The following is a 21,711-nucleotide window of genomic DNA, read 5'->3' as shown; positions in this document are numbered from 1 at the left end:
TACAGGTTGCACTAGTAGCAGTCACTCTAGTGGGCTCCATAAACATGTGGTTGAGATTACAAGATTTAAAAAGATTCAATAATCTACAAGACGTTGTTGAATTTTCCATAATATTTACATTAAAGTCGCCGCATATAAGCAATTTCTTACTAGAAGATGATATTTTAAGTAGGGCAGATTCCATTATGTTTTCAAATAATTCAAAATTACTTAATGGCGGCCTATACACACAGACAACAATAAATTGCTCTAATTCTACTGCACTTAGTTCTATAGTCCGTTCAACAGACATGGATACAATGTCCTTACGTTCCTTAAATTTTAACTGACTATTTAATATAATTAATGACCCACCATGTATGGAACTAAGTCTGGTGAACGAACTTCCTGCCTGGTGATTATTAAATTGGGGCATTAATTCATTATTATTTAACCAATGTTCAGTAAGACATAAAATATCAATATTAAAATCATTCAAAAAAAGTTCTATCTGTAAATTTTTCCCTCTAATACATTGAATATTTTGATGCACCAGGTGGATATACTTTCCATGTTTGCAGTATTTTTCATTATATTTATTTAAAACTAAATTGCCAGAGACAGAATCTTTTGTCTTAACAGCTAGTTTAAATCTATTAAATCATTGGTTATGACTGGAACCAATTCCATGTTCATACTGGGCTGCTCAATAGGAGCAGAATTGTCTGCCAAATTCTTGGCAGAAATGTCAAGTAAATAACTCATTTGGAGAAATTAAAATTTGTTCAAATAAAAATTGGCAATTTCTTTTTTTGATAACTGTTACATTTGTCATGTTTTGTTATGGTTTTTGTATTCTTTGCCAACTAATACTTTCGAGTAATTAAAATTTGGTAAAATAAATGTTGCCAAAGTAAGGAAATGTCAAAATATTTTTTTGCATATCGTTCTCTTGGAAAATATTTTTTTTCGACTTGTTTAGTTGGGAAATGATTAGTTGGATTTTATATTTTTGGGATAAATTGTTTGGGATATGAAAATCTGGCAAAAATATTTCGGTAATCCATTAGTAACCCGTCGGATCGATATGGGGCAAACAGCTCCTTGTAAAGCAAAAAGCGGACCCAAAATTAACAGACGAAACGAACAAAGTAAGAAAACGAAGATGTGAATTTTTTAAAGTGAAAAAGTGCCTGAAGTGAAATAGTGAATTTATATGTAAAGTGAAAGAAATTGAAAATAGTATAGAAATCTAGGGAAAAGCTGGAAAAGAACAACGGTATAAAATAGTACTCAATTAACTTTATCTAACCACAAAAATTCGCAAAACTCCCTCACTTCTACCTCTCAAATTTTACCTCAACCTAACCTTTTTTTTTTTTTTTTGACGCAGGGGAAATGCGTTTATGCATTCACCCCGGGGCTGGGGCCCATTGGGGGGTGATATGTGGGACTCGCTCCTCCCGTAACTGCCTTTGCTAGTCAGAGGGAGGGGAGGAGAATACCCACTAAAACACCTCAACCTAACCTTTTTTTTTTTTTTTGACGCAGGGGAAATGCATTTGCGCATTCACCCCCGGGCTGGGGATGCCCATTGGGGGGTGGTATGTGGGACTCGCCCCTCCCGTAACTCCCTCTGCTATTCAGAGGGAGGGGAGGGGAATACCCACTAAAACCCCTGCGGCCTTTCCGTCCGTGCCGTTATAGGGGGATGCAATGGGGTCGCGAGCATGTCACCAAGACATCCCCCCGGCAGTCCTGGCCCGGTTAACCGGGACATACCATCAGGTTCGGGGAGAGTTAGCAAACGCATAACTATCTCTCCCCCCTGCCGTGTAGGGTCGTGTTATGCGGGTCCCCTACCCGCTGCCCTACTGGGGTATGGCACGGTTCAAAATGGCATACCGCCTGGGTCTCCTTCCCAGTCTTCTGCGTCGGATTGGGAGCGCATTCGGGTCTTCCTCCCGCTCCCTCTCCTTGGCCTTCTTCTGCGAGACAACGGTGTCGCAGAAGGAGAACACTGCCTCCCAGGATCTCTCGCTGTTCAACATGGCCGCCACGACGCTGTGCAGCGAGAGATCATCCGTCCTAATGGTTACCGCCAGCGCACTACGCTCCACGACCCAGTGATTGCACACCTCGAGGGTGTGCTGGGCCGTGTCATCTGTCTCACCACATTGATGGCAGGCTGGGGTAGGCTCGCGACCAATGTGCACGAGCGGAGTGGTTTACGTTACATTGGAGTACCTCAGCATCTTGTATTAGAGGCATTAATGTTCCATAAGCTGTCGTTCCGTCCGATTTTCAGGTTCATTCGGTAGGGCGGCTGCGGCGGCAGCCATGGGACCGGCAGTGCAGGCCTCCTTCCCTCTAACTGGTGGTGGGGTGCAAGCTTGTCCGCCCATCACATGTCCCGCCTTTAGTCCAGCGTGGTGGCATACGGCACACCAGGGGGCCGTCACGGTGCAGTCTTTGCTCTTGTGGCCTGGTTTGCTGCATCTATAGCACCAGCTGCCTCTATCCACTAGAGACGGGCACAAGGGCCTCGTATGTCCCGTCCCCATGCAGCGGTAACAGCGTAAGGGTAGCTGTTCCATAGCCTCCACACGTGCCGCTGACCACCCGAGCATAATGCGTCCCGCCGTAACGATCACTTTAGCCACTGTTAGCGGGCAGCGTACGATGACTGAGCCGGACCCACTACGTGTCATTCTTATTGTTCCAACCGTCACCTGTTCCTCTTGGCATTTGCCGCTGGCTATTCTGATACCTGGTGGTACCGCAGCGCCTCTTTAATGCAGCCCCAAGGCAACGAGTTAAAGGCATTGGCAATGTCCAGGGACACTGCCAAGACTACCTCGCCTCGGGACACCGCCTCGTCAGCGAGAGCCTTAACACGCTGAATGGCGCCCACTGTTGAACGGCCGCTGCGGAAACCAAACTGGCAATCTGCCACATCAGGTCCGACACGAGCGAGGTGCTTGATGAGACGGCTGGCTATTATGCGCTCCAGGAGCTTCGCAATTTCATCAAGCAGCACTATTGGGCGGTAGGCAGATGGAGAATCTGCCGGGCGTCCTTCCTTTTTTATGAGAACCAGCTAGCCTGTCTTCCACTGCCGTGGAAGCCTGGCTTGATGAAAGCAAGCTGAGAACATTTGCAGCATTCGTGATTCCAGAGCCTTACTGGCCAAGACCCAGGCGCGACCCGGTATGCCGTCCGGCCCAGGGGCTTTGTTTTGGCCTTAAGTCTTAGCACAGCTGCGCCAAGTTCATCATCAGACACGTCGGGTATCTCCTCCTCGTCACCTTCAATTTCAGCGGGGGGTGCCATTGCTGGCGGTGCGAAGTTATCGCAGGCCGGGAACAGCGCTTCCACCACATTTCGCAGTAGATCCGGCTCGAGACTTCGCGTTAGGGGGGGAGCCCAAGGGCGAAGTTTGTTTCGGACCATCTTATATGGTCGCCTCCAAGGATCATTATTTAACATATCGAGCATTTCCCGATATGAGCCCTCCTTTGCCTGCTTTATAGCGATCTTCAGGCTTTTTGCACGCTCTCTATATGTTCAGTTCAGGATCCCGGAGCCTGCGCCTTCGCTGATGACTGTAAAGGCGCCTCGCCGCAACAAATGACTCTCGGAGTTGCGTGAGCTCCGGAGACCACCAGTAGACCTGACGTTTAGGAGGAAGAGGCTTGGCTCGGGGCATCGCTGCATCGCAAATGTTCGACATTGCTTCGCCGAGCCATTTCGCCTCCTCGTCTACATCTATTGGATCCGCCGGAGGCGGGTTCCATGCCTGGACCTCAGCAGCAAGAACCAATGCCTCTCTGTCTAGGCGTTTTAGTGCCCATCTTAGACCGTCACCTGGCAGTGACTGACTAATTGGACCGCTCAGAGTACCTGGGAGTGCGGAGACCCTGAACTGTATGTAACGATGGTCGGATAAGGACTCTACACTCTCAAGCACCTCCCAACCCTGAATACGACGGGCCAAGGCAGCATTAACAAAGGTTACATCGACAATGGAACCACCCTGTATTCGAACACATGTGTCGACAGAACCCCGATTGACAACCACCAGACCAGCCGCAACCGCCCACTTCTCTAGTTCCCGCCCACGTACATCCGTTGCTGGAGATCCCCATGCGACGGACTTGGCGTTAAAATCACCGCTCCTACTTCTACTAGAAAGGCTTCAAATTCGGCCACACTCCTATTGGGCGAGAAATAAACACTGACTACTGTGATGCCACCAAGGAGCGCGGCCACAAATCCCTTCCCTTTTTCCACCTTTTCGAAGGGCGGTGAGCCAGTAGCTGTTTGAGTTATAATCGCCGCCGTGCCATCGTGGTCCCCAGCCCAGTTGTCCCTTTGGGGGATGTGGTATGGCTCGGAGAGGATAGCCACATGTGCCAACCACAGCGCCATGCTCTGAAACAGGAGATCCTGAGCATCGAGGCAGTGGTTGAGATTCACCTGCACAAATTTTAACGCCATTATTATGTGGTTTCCATTGGCGCTGCCTGCTCACCCTCGGCCGCATCATTGGCAGGTTGGTGGACGGATTGCGAGGGGGCTCGGGAGCCATCGCCAGTCTTCTTCCCCTTCTTGTTGATTTTGGAAGCAGAGCATGTCTTGCTCCCAATTGTGTGTCCTGCCGGTTTATTGGCCACCGCGCAAACAGCGCAGTGCGGTGCAGTAGAGCACGTGGCCGCCTTATGGCCGGACTGGCCGCAGCGGTAGCACAGGTCGCTGCGGTCCTCTTGAGCCTGACACTGCGCGCGGACATGGCCTGCTTCAAGGCAGCGGAAACAACGCATAGGCTTTTGATCCAGCAGTTGGACCCTTGCCGATACCCATCCAACAATCAGTCGGCCACTGTCAGTCAACTTTTTAACCACCGTAATTGGGCAGCGGACCCAAATGGAACCTAGGCCTGAGAAGTCCTGGCGGATTTCGCCACACTTTATTTGGTCTAAGTGACACCCACCCACTTTGACCACGGCTTTTCTCACATCATCAGGCGTGACAGAGTCATCCAGCCCTGAGATGCGGACTTCAGCGGTTTTTGCAGGCCTGGAGACTTGGACAACCTCGTTATTTAATTTCTCCCTCAATTTATCAGCGAGAGCATCTGCTTTTTCGCTGCTGGTCGCCCCGGGGACCTCAATAATGGTAGCCCCTGTGACTGCTCGTTTGAACCGGACTCCCTCGATCTGTAGTTCCTTTAAGTCGATTTTAGATCTAGCCTCCTTAAGGATGTCCCGTAGGTAGTTTTACCTCCCTCAGCTTCCGGCTTCAGCGTGAGGACAATCGCCGCTGAGCGTGGAGGGCGCAGTTTACGTGCCTTCTTGGGGGCTGCTTGCTGCGTTGGAGGACTTGGTGCCTTCTTCTTTGTGCCCTTTTTAACCACCTTTGTCCATGTCTCGTCCACGTTAGCCGGAGCAGGCGGTAATGGACGAGGCTCACGCGGTGCATCCGCAGGTTGAGCCGTCTTTCCCTTCTTCTTCTTGCCCTTTTTTGCTGTCGTTTTCTTCCCCTCATTCCCAGGAGCAGAAGATGGTTGCAGACCATTGGGTGCCTTTGATTTATTTAACCCACTAGGTCCAGCGGTAGATTGTACCGTCGGGGCTGGGCGAGGTGTTGCAGCCTGCCTGTTGTCCTTCTGATATGCAGGTTGGGCATGGGCCGTCTTTTTTGTTTTATCTGCGGCCAGCGGTGGCCGCACAGCTTTAGCTGGAAGGAGCCTGTCCTCTAAGGCTTCCAGGCGGGCGTTCACCATTGTGCCCACGCTCATCATTATCGTGCGCTCGGCCTCCTCTTGGGACACGTTAGATGGTGCCACGAGCGACTGCTGTGAGGCCGGTGTCAACGGGGACGGGGCTGCTCTAGCGAGTCGCAGCTCATTTCTGAGTTCTTCATGTTCCTTTTGAAGGTCCGCTATTTGTGTTTGCAGACGGGAGACAGTCCGCTGTAGCAATTTGGTCTCATCCGTGGTGGTGCGTTCTAGCATCACTTGGGCGAAATCAGTAATCGCAGTGGCCGCATCCTTCAGCTTCCGCTGGTAGGTGCCTTTTAAGTTCCCGGACGTAGCTACCACTTTTTTAACCACGGCCACGCTGTCAAGAACTTGCTTGTTAAGGTCCGACATTAGCTGGCTCTCTACGTCTGTACCAGACGCCACACTTCGCTCCATAGTTGGCCGCATGCGGATGGTCATGCTTTCCAGCTCCGCCTCAGCCTCCTTCTTTGTGCCCTTTCCTGGACTGAGGGAAGCAAAGGTGCTGCGTTGTAAGCTTCTCGGGTCTTGGCCATACCCGCGTACTTGCCAGTGGTTATGGCGTGACCACGACCCCGCTTCGATGTGGGCTGCGTCTTTTTGTTCTCGGCGGTCCCGTCTGATTCCGACCCAGAACCGCTCAGATTGCGTTTCCGCCAAAACCGTCGGTCACTGTCACTCAGTGAGTCGCAGCTCATGGCCGAGTCTGACTCAATTCGCTCATCTCTATGCCAGTCATTCAAAGCTGACTCTCCTACATTTACCTCGTTTTCACCCCCACAGGCTTCCGTCTCTTTTTCTTTTACTGACGCAGTCTGCAACTGCGTGCAGCTACTCTTCGGAGCTGGAGAGTCACAGCGGGTTAAAGACACGCGGATGTCTGGGAGCGATCTCCGGCTCCTCAGTCGACACCGCCAGACCCGCCGCGCCGCAAGCCTTGAAGGCTCGCCATCCCACGCCTCCAAGCGGCCGCTGGCCCTGAACCGGGCCCCGACAACAAACGATGCAAACGCACCACCTCCAAGACGGCTGCATCCCCTGACACCTCAGATTAGCTGAGGCATCTCGGGAGCAGCCATCCACAACAACACGGCACTAAAGCCAACGCAGGAGAAGACTCGACTGCCATAACCACTCTGTGACTGGTAGTTCGCAGGGGGAGAATAGCGCGCAACTGAGCGGCTATCTTCCCCTGCCCAGGGTGCACCACGAGGAGGTCTACCAATCCCGCACCCCGCTCCACCTCAACTTAACCTAACCTAACCTTTTTTTTGTTTTTTTTTTTTCGTTGGAAAAATGCTTTATGCATGCCCACACACCCGGGGGAGTAATGCGGGTTATGTGGGACTCAGCAAACACACGCCGCTACCCACTAAAAAACCAACGGTATGCCTTCGCGCCGCCAATGGGGCCTGGCCACGGGTTCTCTTAAGTACGCAACCGTGACCACGCCAACGCCGCTCGCCACTACCACATGCGGCGGGCCCTTCTCTAGGGGGGGCTCCCCCCTACCCCTGCCTCCTCAAAAGGCGCGTGGGCATACCACGCGCGCCTCCTCTGCGAGGCCTATGTAATGGGCAGCGACCCACTGCCCAGACCTCGCTAGGTGGGGGGAAGGAGGTGTGCATACGCTCTCCTGCGGGCCCCTGCGCGCTTGCGGCGGATCAGGTGCGAGGCTGGATCAGCCTCCCGTTCCCTCTCCGCTGCCTCCTTCTGCGACATTACATCCTCGCAGAAGGAGAGAACCGCTTTCCACGACCTCTCGTCGGCAACCATAGTCTTAACTATGGCTGGCAAGGAGAGGTCGTCCCCCACCACTGCCACGAGGTCACGGCACTGCCCCGCCCAGGCTGGGCATTCCTCCAGGGTATGCTGCGCCGTGTCCTCGGCGCAGCTGCACTGGTGGCACTCGGCCGTCACCTCCCGTCTTGCAAACCGGTGTAGGTAGCTCCCGAAACAGCCATGACCCGTGAGCACCTGCACCAAACGGAAAGTTAACGAGCCCCGCTCTCTCTCCAGCCAGTTTTGTAGAACCGGCCGGACCGCCTTGACAGTCCTGTGTCCTTCCCCGCGTCCAGCTAGTTGTTCCTCCCATTGGAGGACGATGGACTGCCGGACGAGGAGCTTCTGCGCCTCTACTTCCCTGGGCGCCGGATGGTACTCCTGCAGCCGGAGGTCCCTGCGCCACTCGTACAGAGACGCTTGGGCCTCCGCCTCCAGATCCCAGGGAGGCGTTCCCGCTAATAAGCAGGCCGCATCGTACGAGATTGTGCGGTACCTGCGTACAACGCTGATGGCCATCGCCCTCTGAGCCTTCCTCAGCAGGGCGACATTTCGGGCCGCCAGATTCACCGCCCAGATCGGTGCCCCGTAGAGGGCCATCGATCGCACCACCCCCATGTACAGACGGCGGCTCGCAACCTCCGGCCCCCCGATGTTGGGCATCAGCCTCTTCAATGCGGCCGATGCTGCCATTAGTCGGGGGGTCAGGCGGACAAAGTGCTCGTGAAAGCTCCAGCTGGAATCGAGGACAAGTCCAAGATATTTCATGTTGGACTCTACCTTGATTCGAGTGCCACCAACGACCCTTTCTGTAATGCGTTCTAGTCGCACTACGGCTTTACGTCTCTCACTAAGCACCCTAGCTGGTTCGGGTGGAGAGCGTGCGGAGTCCACCGCCGTCCCCGGAGGCACGTCTTCAACATGGCGCACAAAGCGCCCCTGGGCATCCCGGAATGACCGGAACCCATCTTTGGGGGGCCTGGTGGAAGCTTCTGCCTCTGCCTCTGCCGGACCACCATTCTCCCCATCACCCCCTCCTTGCAGCCTCAAAACCAAATTACTCTGCAAATCGGTGTCCATAAAGTATTTGCCAGTGTCGTCGTTTTGGAATCTAGAGTGGTTTGCCCCCCCCAGAATACGGAAGGCGGCATGTCGCCACAGCACGGGCGCTTGCTCGTCCTGTGGCGACATGGAGGATTAGAACCTCCTGGGGTAGTTCTCCATTTTCGTTTCCACTCATTTTTTGTTTGCTATTTTTAAGGAGGTATGCCCCTCCCTGACGCTTGTGACTGGACTCCCTCCAGCCACGCATCCCGTCGGCACGTCAGACACACCTTGGGATTGGGATGATTTTTATAGTGGTTTTCTTCCACGTGCTTTCCCTCTCAGTGAGCGGAATCCCCGGCCCACTCAGTGTGGGTTACGGGTTGCCCGACGATGGCCAAGGCCAGCGTCCGTCTGCAGACTGCGAGACGGATCCGCCGCGCTTAGTGACCGAAGCCACTCCCACTCCTCCCCCCGCCAGAGGGAATTCCTAATGGGTCCCATCAGCGTCCCAACAGGGACCTTGCGGCTCACACTGTGCCCTCTGCTACTCAGAGGGACACGTGGAGCCACCCGCCATTTATCTCGGCCCTTCATCCCCGGCCTGTCCGATATGGGAAGCCCTATTCGGCATAGCCCTGGGGAACACTGGCATAGCTACGCAGCCACTCCTCAGGGTATCAACCAAGGAACTGCTCCGCGGGCGAGGATCCGGAATATGTCCCCCGCAGCCGCCATTGGAGGCCAACAGCCCCCCAGACGCGCAACAGATACGCGCGGCATCCGACGCGCGAGCCTCCCGATCCGCTAACACCGCCGACCCGCCCGGAGAAATGGATCTGCAATTGGGTTTCACAGAAGCCCAATGCACAATCCTTCCAGACAGCTAGGCAATGTCAGAAGAGCAGAAGGCTCCCCAAACCGGCAACCACACACATCCATGAGGTGTCAGGGGCCCATCCAGTCCCCTCCAGTGCCTACGGGGGGAGAGTCCCCGGACGTTCGCGCGCAAAACAGTGACCCGATTGACACCACATACCATTACTATCTGCTCATCCACTGCGCCATCTGCTTATTCAGAGGGACGCGTGGAGAGCCATTCTCGGGCAGAAAGCCCCCCCAATTCCCCCCCGGTGTTTGGTTCGTGGGACTACGTCCTACCCCGGCTTGATGACGAGACGGGGCTTTCCCCTATTCACCACCTGGGGACGCGCCACGTCGGGGTTCACCTCCCCGCCCACTCGGACACCCGAGCAGGTCCGTGGAACCTTTTTTTTTTTTTTTTTTTTAAGAGGGGGAAATGCGTTGCGCATACCACTGGGGCGCGGGGACGGGCCCCGGTGGTTATGTGGGACTCCCGTGTGCGGTTTACCCACTAAAACCCCCTCTGTTTGCCACCTCTACGCTCTGAGGCGAGGTCACAGGTGTTAGGGTCCTACTGGGACGTAGAAATAAAATCGCGGACTGTATCAAAATAGGCTGGTTTATTTCGCCTTAATTACATGAAAAAGCCCGGCCAAACAATTATAAAATTAAATTCGGTATTCGTCCGTTGCCGGTGAAGTAGGTAAAGCGAAGTGGTGGGCCGCGGGTCGCTCGCGGCTTGCCGCGATGACGTCGCGTGCTGCCCGCCGCCCGCGCGTCTCCTCCCGTGCGTATATCCAGTACTTAACAACAGGGACACCGAAGCAAGCTTCCGCAATCTCGCCAGCGGCAGTCCGAATTTTTCGGACCCGACTTGGGAGGAACTGTTCCTCCGTTCCTCATTGTGGCCGCACCGCCGGAGCGGCACGCCTGCCCACACAGGGACCCTTGTGTAGGCGACAGACGTCCCGAGTCTAACGCCCACAGGTACCTTTAAGGGGGGAGACGGCGGTCATACGCCAACCGCCGCTGCCCTACTCGCTTGCGACGCATAGGTTGAGAAGCAGGGTCAGCTTCCCTTTCGCGCTCCGCCGTTTCTTTTTTTGACATTACCGCTTCGCAAAACTTAAGCACGGCCCTCCAAGCGCGTCACTGTCCACCATCCTGCGGACTACAGTAGGTAACGAGAGGTCGCTACCCACTGCAGCCGTAAGCGCTCGGCGTTCCTCATCCCAGGCAGGGCAGTGCTCCAGCGTATGCTGGGCGCTCTCCTCTGGGCAGTTCCTATAGTGATGACATTCTTTAGTCAGTTCCCTCCCCGCTATTTGGTGTAAATACCATCCGAAACAGCCGTGTCCCGAAAGGATCTGTGTCAACCGGAAAGTCATAGGGCCGTGGTCCCGATCAAGCCACTGTTTTAAGACCGGGCGAATAGCCTCGATGGTTTTATGGCCCGCACTAGCATGGGCCAGCCGATGCTCCCAAATCTGTATCATTTCAAGGCGGATTGTGTCGCGCCATCCTTCGCTCTCTCTTGGTGCTCGTGGATCACCTCCCTCACGTGCCTCCTCGCGCCAGCGGTAGACCGCTGCGAGGGCTCTTGCATCGAGGTCCCAGGGAATAGACCCAGCCAGCACACATGCTGCTTCAAAAGAAATTGTTCGATACCCGCGTACGGTTCTTGTGGCCATAGCTCTCTGCGGTGCTCTCAAGAGAGATATTTCCGCCTTCTTCAGTACATCACCCCATACTGGTGCTCCATATAGGGCCATGGATCTCACGACTCCCATATAGAGCCGTCGACATGACGCCTTGTCTAGTAGTAAGTATACGCCCTAATGCGCCAGCTGCTCCCAGCAGTTTCGGCATCAGGTGTTCGAAGTGAGCACGGAATGTCCACCTGCTATCGAGTACGAGACCGAGGTACTTCATATTGGACTCTATGCTTATCCTGGATCCACCTACCACTATGCATCGGGTGGAGGAGCATTTCTGGGCCCATGGAAGCACAGAGCTTCCGATTTATGTAGGGCCACTTTCAATCCCAACCGTTGAATTTGGCTAACGACATGCGCGACTCCTGCTGTTGCCAATATAGCCGCTTGCCTAAAATTGGCTCCTCGAGCTGTTACCAAGGTGTCATCGGCATAACAGGTGAGATCTATGCCATTCAGAGTTGCACCTCGTAGGACCCAATCATACCCAATATTCCACACATCTAGCTCTGCCTCCGTTACCGGAGGCACACCGACTTCCGCAACGTCATACCCTACGAGCTGATGGGAAGGTGCCATTGCTGGGGGCTGGTGTTCCGGTCTGTTCGGGAACAAGTTGGAAACAACCACCTCCAGCAGTCGAGGCTCGAGACTCTCCGTCAAGGGGGGGGGGGGGGGGGGGCAGGGGCACAGTTTGCCCCTGACTGCCTTGTACGGCCTCCGACGCTATTTTCACCGCTTCACGATCTAGGCTGTTCAGGGCCCAACGAGGGGAAGGAGTCGCAGCGCGGCCATTTGGACGACGACGATCCGTGTCTGTCGTGTCCCCGGAGGACGTGGAGACATCAAACCGGATGTACAAATGGTCTGATAGTGTCTCCACCGTCTCTAGCACTCTCCAGCCACGGACACGCGTCGCGAGTGCCGGGGAGGTCCGTGGAACCTAACCTTTTTTTTTTTTTTTTTTTTTTTTTTTTTTTTTTTTATTTATTTATTACTATTCGGAGATCCAACAGCTGTTAACATGTTAATAGGTTTTATAAATGTGATACAAGAAGCCAATTACAGGTTCTCACCAGTAAATACAGATTAACAAAAACAATTGGTGGTTAGCACTATTGCACTACACATACATTTCAACGCCAAAGGCAGAGTAGCAAATTTTTAATTCGTATTACTAAAGAAGATTCAAAAGAAATACAGATTAACAAAAACAATTGGTGGTTAGCACTATTGCACTATACATTCATTTCAACGCCAAAGGCAGAGTAACTAATTTTGAATTCGCATTACTAAAGAAGATTCAAAAGAAATAAAGAAAAAAAAAAAGAAAAAACACAGCACAATGAAATTTCACATTCCACTAAGCCATGCTCATTTAAAGAACTCCTCTGTCAGGATACGCCGCACAGTTTGGATGTTGCTGTTGAAAATATCGATGTCATGCTCCTTCGTGAGTTTATTTAGACATTTACTAGCACGTATCAAAAAACTGTTCTGTCTGTAGTTACGCGAAGCATTTGGAACAGCAAGGGGTCGAAAATTTCTTGTAGATTTGGATGGAATACTGAAAGAGAGCTCAGCCAACAACTCAGGGCAATCAATATTTCCGTTTATAATATTGAGAATGTAAACTATGTCTGAGATTTCACGGCGTGTATGCAACGGAATGAGATGATGCTTCCTACAAATAAATTTTTTACGAGGGGAAATGCGTTACGCATACTCCCGCCCCCGGGGGGGGGGGTCGGGTTATGTGGGACTCTCCTCCCTTAGGGGGAGGCCTACCCACTAAAACCCCTCGGTGTACCCTCGCTCCGCCTGAGGTAGGGCTAAGGGAACGCTTGGCGCTTACCTCGGCCCTGCCATGTGCGTGTCGCCCTTGCGGGCTCGGCTATTGCGGCTTTTGCCACTGTCCCTCCTAGGTGTGCACTTTTTGCGCCTTATCCGCCTCGGGACACTCTCGTCAGGCAGGAGATCCCCCGATCTCCTGCCCGAGGTCCCAGTTAGGGCGGCAAGCGGCGGTCATACGCGGCCCGCCTCCGCCCGGTCCTTTTTCGGCGGATAGGGAGCGAGAGGGGATCGTCCTCTCGCTCTCTCTCCGCCGCCTCCTTTAGGGACATGACAGCGTCGCAGAACGCGACGACCGCCTCCCAGGTGCCTCTGTTACGGACCATCGCACTGGCTATTGCCGGCAGTGATAGGTCTGCTCCAAGAACCGCAGCCATCTCCGATCTCGGTTCATCCCACGCAGGGCATACGGCGCGGGTGTGATGCGCCGTGTCCTCCTCACCTCTGTCATAGTGCTTGCACACCGCTGTGTCCTCTCGTCGTGCCACTCGCCACAGGTACCTACCAAAGCAACCGTGCCCAGTAAGTACCTGTGTCAAGTGGTACGTCATTGGCCCGAAGTCGCGCTTCAACCAGTCCCTAAGGACTGGGCGTACTGCGCCCACCACCTCGCGGCTTGCGCTCGGGGCTTCTAGCCTTTCATCCCACCTCCGGAGAAGGTCATCCTTGGCCTCCTCCCTCCAAAGCTTGATCTCCTCCGGAAGTGGACGATTTCCCGCCGCCCGCTCTTCCGCAACTTGCCAATATACCGCCGCCAGGACCCCAGCCAGGTCCCATGGTGGGCTGCCGGCCAGCAACGTCGCCGCCTCAAAGGAGACCGTCCTGTACGCTCGTATCGCTCTTGTGGCTATAACCCGTTGGGGTCTGCGCAACAGGGCCACGTTCCGAGCGTTCAGGGATTCTGCCCATATTGACCACCAATAGACTTGTCGTTTAGGAGGGAAGGGCTTAGACCGTGGCATAGCTGCATCACAGATGTTTATCATGGCCTCGCCAAACCACTGCGCCTCTACGTCCACGTCTATTGGATCTCCTCGGACCGGGTTCCATGCCTGAACTTCAGCGGCAAGAACGAGCGCATCTCTGTCCAGGCGTTTTAACGCCCATCGTGGTCCATCACCTGGCAGCGACTGACTAATCGGCCCACTTGGTGCATCTGGGAGCGCGGAGACCTTGTATTGGACATACCTGTGGTCCGACAAAGTCTCCACATTTTCGAGCACTTGCCAATCTTGGACACCTCACTAGGGCAGCGTTGGCGAACGTCACGTCCACGATGGAGCCACCGTGTTGTCGCACGCACGTGTCAACCGACCCCTGGTTAAGCACAGCCAGCCCTGTTGCGATTGCCCATTCCTCCAGTTCGCGTCCACGAGTATCCGTTGACGGCGATCCCCACGCCACGGATTTGGCGTTTAGATCGCCGGCAACAAGCACGGGGCGTGGGTGGTTTCGACCAATAACCATCCCCACATCTGCCAAAAAGGATTCAAATTCAGCCAGGCTTCTATTGGGCGAAAAATAGACACCGACTACTGTTATGCCGCCGATGAGCCCAGCCACGAAACCCTTTCCTTTCTCTACCTTTTCAAGTCCAAAACCTAACCTAACCTTTTGTTTCTTTTTTTTTTTCGTTGGAAAAATGCTTTATGCATGCCCACACACCCGGGGGAGAAATGCGGGTTATGTGGGACTCGGCAAAGGCGCCGCTACCCACTAAAAAACCAACGGTATGCCTGCGCGCCGCCAATTGGGCGTGGCCACGGGTTCTCTTAAGTACGCAACCGTGACAACGCCGGCGCCGCTCGCCACTACCACATGCGGCGGGTCCTTCTCTGGGGGGGGCTAGAGAGGAACTTCTACCCCTGCCTCCTCAGAAGGCGCGTGGGCATACCACGCGCGCCTTCTCTGCGAGGCCTATGTAATGGGCAGCGACGCCCCCGCGCCGCTGCCCAGACCTCGCTAGGTAGGGGGAAGGAGATGGGCATACGCTCTCCTCCGGGCCCCTGCGCGCTTGCGGCGGATCGGGTGCGAGGCTGGGTCAGCCTCCCGTTCCCTCTCCGCTGCCTCCTTCTGCGACATTACATCCTCGCAGAAGGAGAGAACCGCTTTCCACGACCTCTCGTCGGCGGTCATAGTCTTAACTATGGCTGGCAAGGAGAGGTCGTCCCCCACCACTGCCACGAGATCACGGCGCTGCCCCGCCCAGGCTGGGCATTCCTCCAGGGTATGCTGCGCCGTGTCCTCGGCGCAGCTGCACTGGTGGCACTCGGCCGTCACCTCCCGTCTTGCGAACCGGTGCAGGTAGCTCCCGAAACAGCCATGACCCGTGAGCACCTGCACCAAACGGAAGGTTAACGAGCCCCGCTCTATCTCCATCCAGTTTTGTAGAACCGGCCGGACCGCCTCGACAGTCCTGTGTCCTTCCTCGCGTCCAGCTAGTTGTTCCTCCCATTGGAGGACGATGGACTGCCGGACGAGGAGCTTCTGCGCCTCTACTTCCCTGGGCGCTGGATGGTACTCCTGCAGCCGGAGGTCTCTGCGCCACTCGTACAAAGACGCAAGCGTCTTTGTACGAGTGGCGCAGAGACCCAAGGCCCAAGGGCCTCCGCCTCCAGATCCCAGGGAGGCGTTCCCGCTAATAAGCAAGCCGCGTCGTACGAGATTGTGCGGTACCCGCGTACAACGCTGATGGCCATCGCCCTCTGAGCCTTCCTCAGCAGGGCGCCAGATTCACCGCCCAGATCGGCGCCCCGTACAGGGCCATCGATCTCACCACCCCCATATACAGACGGCGGCTCGCAACCTCCGGCCCCCCGATGTTGGGCATCAGCCTCTTCAGTGCGGCCGATGCTGCCATTAGTCGGGGGGTCAGGCGGACAAAGTGCTCGCTGAAGCTCCACCGGGAATCAAGGACGAGTCCAAGATATTTCATGTTGGACTCTACCTTGATTCGAGTGCCACCAACGACGATGCTGGATCCTTCAGGTGGCGCCTTTCGGGCAGCGTGGAAGCAGAGCGCCTCGGACTTGTGCTGCGCCACCTCCAGACCCAGCATCGTTATGCGCCTCACCACCTGTGCTATCGTCACGGTGGCGAGGCGTGCTGCTTCCCGGTACGAGGTCCCCCGGGACGTGACTAGCGTGTCATCTGCATAACAAGTCACACTTGACCCCGGGAGAAGCTCCCCCCGCAGCACCCAGTCGTACCCAATGTTCCACAGGAGCGGCCCTAAGACCGAGCCCTGTGGAACACCGCACGATGTCTCCCACCTTGTTAGCCCGCCGGCCCGGACCGGATACTCCACGCACCGCTCCGAAAGGTAGGCCCCGACAATTTGGCACAAATAGGGGGGCACTTTGTGGTGTTTCAGCGCCTCCCTAATGCACGACCACGGCAGGGTGTTAAAGGCATTGGCGATATCCAAGGACACCGCTAGCAGAACCCCACCGTGGTCAACCGCCTCATCCGAGAGGGCTTTGATGCGCGCGACCGCATCTACGGTCGACCTGCCCTCTCGGAATCCAAACTGATGTTCGGACAAGTCAGGTCCCACTCCCCGGAGGTGCTCGACGAGGCGACAGCAGATGATACGCTCGAAGAGCTTGTCAGCCTCGTCGAGCAACACGATCGGACGGTAGGCTGATGGAGAGTCCGCGGGACGCCCATCTTTTTTAAGGAGGACGAGCCGGCCGGTTTTCCAGATGGTCGGAAATCGGCCGGACTGCAGACAGGCGTCCAGTAGCCCGCGGAATCTCTCCCCCAGGGCCCGCAGCGCCAGAGCCAGGACGCGTCCTGGGATCCCATCTGGACCAGGTGCCGTGTTTTTAGCTTTAAGCCTCAGCACGGCTGCATCTAGCTCTGCCTCCGTTACCGGAGGCACCCCGACTTCCGCAACCTCATACCCTACGAGCTGATGAGGAGGTGCCATTGCTGGGGGCTGCCCAAGTAGCACAGACTAGTTGTATAGCAGCCGCATAATGAAGTACGAATACGCTTGAAGCTGTAATATAAAAGCTGCATAAGAGCTGTATAAGCGTCTTTTCAGCTTTTATAACTCTTAAATGGGCACAAATTAGGCAGCCTTAAGTTCACATAGCTACTTAAGAGCGTTGTAGCAGCAATTTAACGGAATTATAAGGGGTAACAGGAGTTATAAGAGGTGTATATTGGCTGGGTAAGAGACCACCAGTTACCCTTTATTCAGCTAATATGTCACATGTGCGCCCTAATACCGGGAAATATTGACATTGGGCTGAATAAAAGATAATTAATAACATACTTTTACACCTCTGCCTTAAAAATCAGCTATTATATTTAGTATAGTGACGACGAACGCAGAGGTGAACATATTTATATTGAAGCAAAAACATTAAGCGCAACGATACCATAAGTCATTTTGTTAAAGTGTTTGTTAAATGTTTGTAGATGATCTTTTATATATTAATGCGAGAAAGATGTTTGGGAATGCAAGTTTATTGACATTATATATATACATTATCTAAGAAAATTTCAGTGCGCCACGAAAATAATCAGTATTTATTTATTTTAATGATATAAATAAGCTATGTGTAAAAACTATTTCAGTGGTTTGGACAGAATTATGAGATAAAAAGTTAATAATACGTTATAGGAAGTACTAAACTAATGATTTAGGTTAAGAACTCAGGCACAAAACCATATTGTTACCCTTATAAGTTGGAAAAGCAATTTCAATCTTGTAGGTTATATACAATAAAATGGCGGTCAATGTTAAAAAGCAACGTGAACCGTTAAAATTCTTATATGCAGCATACGACTGTTATATATCTGATAAAGATACTTAAGTGAACCACTATAAAGTCCAAGTCGCTATTTCGATACACTAGTGAACCTCTAAACAGTTATAAGGCATCTTATGAACGTTTTAACAGCCGCTATGCAGACAGTCCCAATGGTAGTATAATAGGCTGCTTAGCGGTAAACATGTTCAGCGCTAAGCCGTATTATGCGCCACATGTGTTCGATTATACGTCTATTTGTTTCAAAATAGCTCACTCGTTCTCCCTTATAATAATTCAGCGAAATAAAAGCTGCTTTAGCGGTAAACATGTTCAGCGATAAGCTGTATTATGCGCCCCATGTGTTCCATTTATACGTCTATTGGCTTCATATTAGTTCACTCGTGCTCCCTTAAAAGTCAACGTAATAATAGCTGCTTAGCGGTAAACATGTTCAGCGATAAGCTGTATTATGCGCCACGTGTGTTCCATTATACGTCTATTGGCTTCATAATAGTTCATTCGTGCTTCCTTAAAAAGTCAGCGTAATAAAAGCTGCTTAGCGGTAAACACGTTCAGCGATAAGCAGTATTATGCGCCACATGTGTTCCATTATACGTCTATTGGCTTCATATTAGTTCACTCGTGCTCCCTTAAAAGTCAGTGTAATAAAAGCTGCTTAGTGGTAAACATGTTAAGCGACAAGCTGTATTATGTGCCACATGTGTTCCATTATACGTCTATTAGCTTTATAATAGTTCACTTGTGCTCCCTTAATAAGTCAACGTAATAAAAGTCCACAATTACCTCCTTATACAGCACATGGCGTAATTTTATCCACTAAACAGACCTTATAACGGTTAAAGCATTTGAAAACCCTTAAAGCTGTATAGGGTCGTAGCAAATATACCTTTATATCACTCTTTGCGTATTAATGGTAGTTTTCAGAGCCGTAATGCAGCTTTTAATCGGCCCTAAGCTATATAAATATCACTGAGATCTATTATACAGCTGTAGGACCACGAGTGTGCTCTTATAAGTGTCTTAATACGCACAGAGCGTTAGATAGAACTAAAAGTGAGTAGTTATAGAGCTATCTGTGCTACTTGGGTGGTGTTCCGGTATGTTTGGGAACAAGTTGGAAACAACCACCTCCAGCCGTCGAGGCTCGAGACTCTCCGTCAAGGGGGGGGCCCAGGGGCGCAGTTTGCCCCTGACCGCCTTGTACGGCCTCCCCCATGGATCTCGGTTTAGCGTCTCGAGAAGCTCCGCTCTGGCGCTCGCTTTCGCCTCGCAGATGGAGAGCTGCAACGCCTTGACTGCCTCTCTGTAGGCGTTGTACAGCCGCGTCTCTTCTTCAACGTCTCGGGTCTGCCTTCGTCGGCGGGACCGTGTGTACTGGCGTCTCGCCCTGTTGGAGCGGGATCGAAGTTCTTCGATTTCTCGAGACCACCAGTACACTTGACGCTTCGGAGGCCGTGGCTTGGCTCGTGACATGCCTGCGTCACAAATTTGTGACATAGCTTCACGAAACCAGGCTGCCTCTTCCTCGACCTCCACAGGCCCAGGAGATGTTGACCAGGCCTGTACGAGGGACGCTATTTCTACCGCTTCGCGATCTAGGCTGGTCAGTGCCCAGCGAGGGGAAGGAGTCGCAGCACGGCCATTCGGACGACGATCTGTGTCTGTAGTGTCTCCGGAGGACGTGGAGACATCAAACCGGATGTAGAAATGGTCTGATAGTGTCTCCACCGTCTCTAGCACTCTCCAGTCACGTACTCGCCCACTCCTCTAACAGATCTCCACGAATATCTGTTGCGGGACAGCCCCAAGACCTGGATTTGGCATTTAAATCACCCGCGACAACTACCTGGCGCGGTTGGGTCTGGCCGACGAGAGCCGCTAGCTGGCCGAGGAAGGCTTCAACCTCGGAGACTCTTCGGTTGGGGGAGAAATATACCCCAATCAGGGTGATTTCGCCCCAGAGGACAGCCACATAGCCTTGACCTCTCGACAAGGTGGAAGGGGGCGGTATGCCCGCTGCCCCTGCCTTTGTTATAATGGCCACTAAGCCGTCCAGGTCCGCAGCCCAGTTGTGGCTGGGAGGGACATAGTACGGCTCGGCGACCACGGCGACATCTATCGACCATTGCGCCATGGACTGCAGGAGGAGATCTTGAGCCCCGGCGCAGTGGTTTATGTTCGCCTGGAGGACCCGATTAACTGACGTCGTCATTTTGACGCATTGTTAATCGTATCGCTCTTGTGGCTATAACCCGTTGGGGTCTGCGCAACAGGGCCACGTTCCGAGCGTTCAGGGATTCTGCCCATATTGGGGCCTTGGGGTTTGAGTGGGGTCGGCATCCGTGGGCGCACCTTTCCCTTTCCCTTTCCCCGGTTTTTGGGGTTGCCCGTTGGAGCCTTCCCCTCCACGTCGGTTCCTTGACGTTCCGTGGTCGGGCTCCCATGGCGACTAGGGGGGGGGGAAATCACCGGCGACGGGCTGGACCGCACCGTGTACATGGTGCCGTCCGAGTCACCCCCACTTCCCGCTAGAATCCCTGGGTCTATTCGGGTCAGGAGGACTTTGGCGACCCTCTCGAACCTGGCCTCACGGCCTCCCTCGAGCGCCAGTAGTGCGCGTGGCTCCTCCTGTCTTGCCCCTACTTCTGTGGCGGTGCTCGGAGTTGCACCTGGCGCACGCCGTATAAAGCGGCCCTGCCTGTCCTTTGCCGCTGTTAGGACGTCAACCCCTCCAAACGGAGGAATCTGCAGCTCGGGCAAGCTGAGGTCAATGCGTGGGCTTGGATAGTCCACACATTGACTGTGCTGTGACACGTTCGCCTGTGCAGGGACAGGCCCCTGCACGGGCTAACGCGCCAAGGAGCTTCGCGGAAGAAAGACCCTTTCCTCCTCGTCCTCAGAGTTTCCTCCCCTCATCCGCAAAATATCCATATCGCTTGCGTAATCGAGTTCCGTTTGTTCATAGCCAATGTCGTGTTCACGAGAGCCGGCATCCCGCCGGCCCACGAAGCAACTTTTGCCCCCTCCGTATACGACGGGGCTCTCACCCGCCGAAGCGAGTGAACGGGATTGGGTACCCGCCCGGAGAATTTTAAAGTTGCTGATCTCCATGATTAGCTTTTTTAAGGGGTGAGCTCCCCCGCACGCTCGGGACTGGACTCCCTCCAGCCACGCATCCCATCGGCGCGATTGCTCACCTTGGGATTGGGGTAATTTATTATAGTGGTTTTCTTCCACGCGGTGCTACTCTCAATGAGCAGCACCCCCGGCCGGCTCAGTGCGGGTTACGGGTTGCCCGACGGGGAGCCGAAACTCACCCAGCAGTCGCATGACTGCAACTGCCAGACCCGTCGCGCCGCGAGCCTTGAAGGCCCGCCATCCCATGCCGCTCGAAGGCGGCCGCTGCCCAATATTAGGGCTCCTTCAAACACGGTGCACGCGCACCACCACCGTGCGTGCCTCCGTCGCGGGTACCTGGCCTCGTGAGATCCACACACATCTCAGGCCAGGCCCGCCCACCCTATGTACTTCCCCTGCGCCCTCTGCTCCGTCAGAGGGACGCGGGGAGAACCGTCATGTGCCGCTCTTTGTCTGGTCTCTCACCCCAGGCCTGTCCGGTATGGGTAGCCCTGTCCGGCGTAGCCCCGAGGATCATTGAGACACGCAAGCCCCCCCACCACGGCAAGGTGGCAGCACTTCGAGGGGGGAACCTAACCTAACCTTTTTTTTTTTTTTTTTTTTTTACGAGGGGAAATGCGTTACGCATACTCCCGCCCCCGGTGGGGGGGTCGGGAGTTATGTGGGACTCTCCTCCCTTAGGGGGAGGCCTACCCACTAAAACCCCTCGGTGTACCCTCGCTCCGCCTGCGGTAGGGCTAAGGGAACGCTTGGCGCTTACCTCGGCCCTGCC

General features: G+C 53.9%; 2 protein-coding genes across 2 annotated transcripts; both read right to left on the bottom strand.

Annotated features, from left to right (window-relative positions):
* Positions 1 to 2,249: 2,249 nt before the first annotated feature.
* On the bottom strand, positions 2,250 to 2,690 carry LOC134805429 (uncharacterized). The gene has a single exon (XM_063778736.1). It carries the CDS (start codon positions 2,688 to 2,690, stop codon positions 2,250 to 2,252), a length of 441 nt encoding a protein of 146 aa, XP_063634806.1.
* Positions 2,691 to 4,086: 1,396 nt separating this feature from the next.
* Positions 4,087 to 4,479, bottom strand: LOC134805428 (uncharacterized). The gene has a single exon (XM_063778735.1). The coding sequence runs from the start codon at positions 4,477 to 4,479 to the stop codon at positions 4,087 to 4,089; it is 393 nt and encodes a 130-aa protein (XP_063634805.1).
* Between the last annotated feature and the right edge of the window lie 17,232 nt (positions 4,480 to 21,711).

This window comes from Cydia splendana, unplaced genomic scaffold (assembly GCF_910591565.1).
Source record: "Cydia splendana unplaced genomic scaffold, ilCydSple1.2 scaffold_10_ctg1A, whole genome shotgun sequence".
NCBI classification, from domain to species: domain Eukaryota; kingdom Metazoa; phylum Arthropoda; class Insecta; order Lepidoptera; family Tortricidae; genus Cydia; species Cydia splendana.
This window is presented reverse-complemented; position numbering and strand designations above follow the sequence as displayed.

Bases quoted from the DNA above. Each gene is read 5' to 3' on its own strand.
- LOC134805428 (XM_063778735.1), bottom strand. From the start codon at position 4,479: ATGGCGTTAAAATTTGTGCAGGTGAATCTCAACCACTGCCTCGATGCT.
- LOC134805429 (XM_063778736.1), bottom strand. From the start codon at position 2,690: ATGACACGTAGTGGGTCCGGCTCAGTCATCGTACGCTGCCCGCTAACA.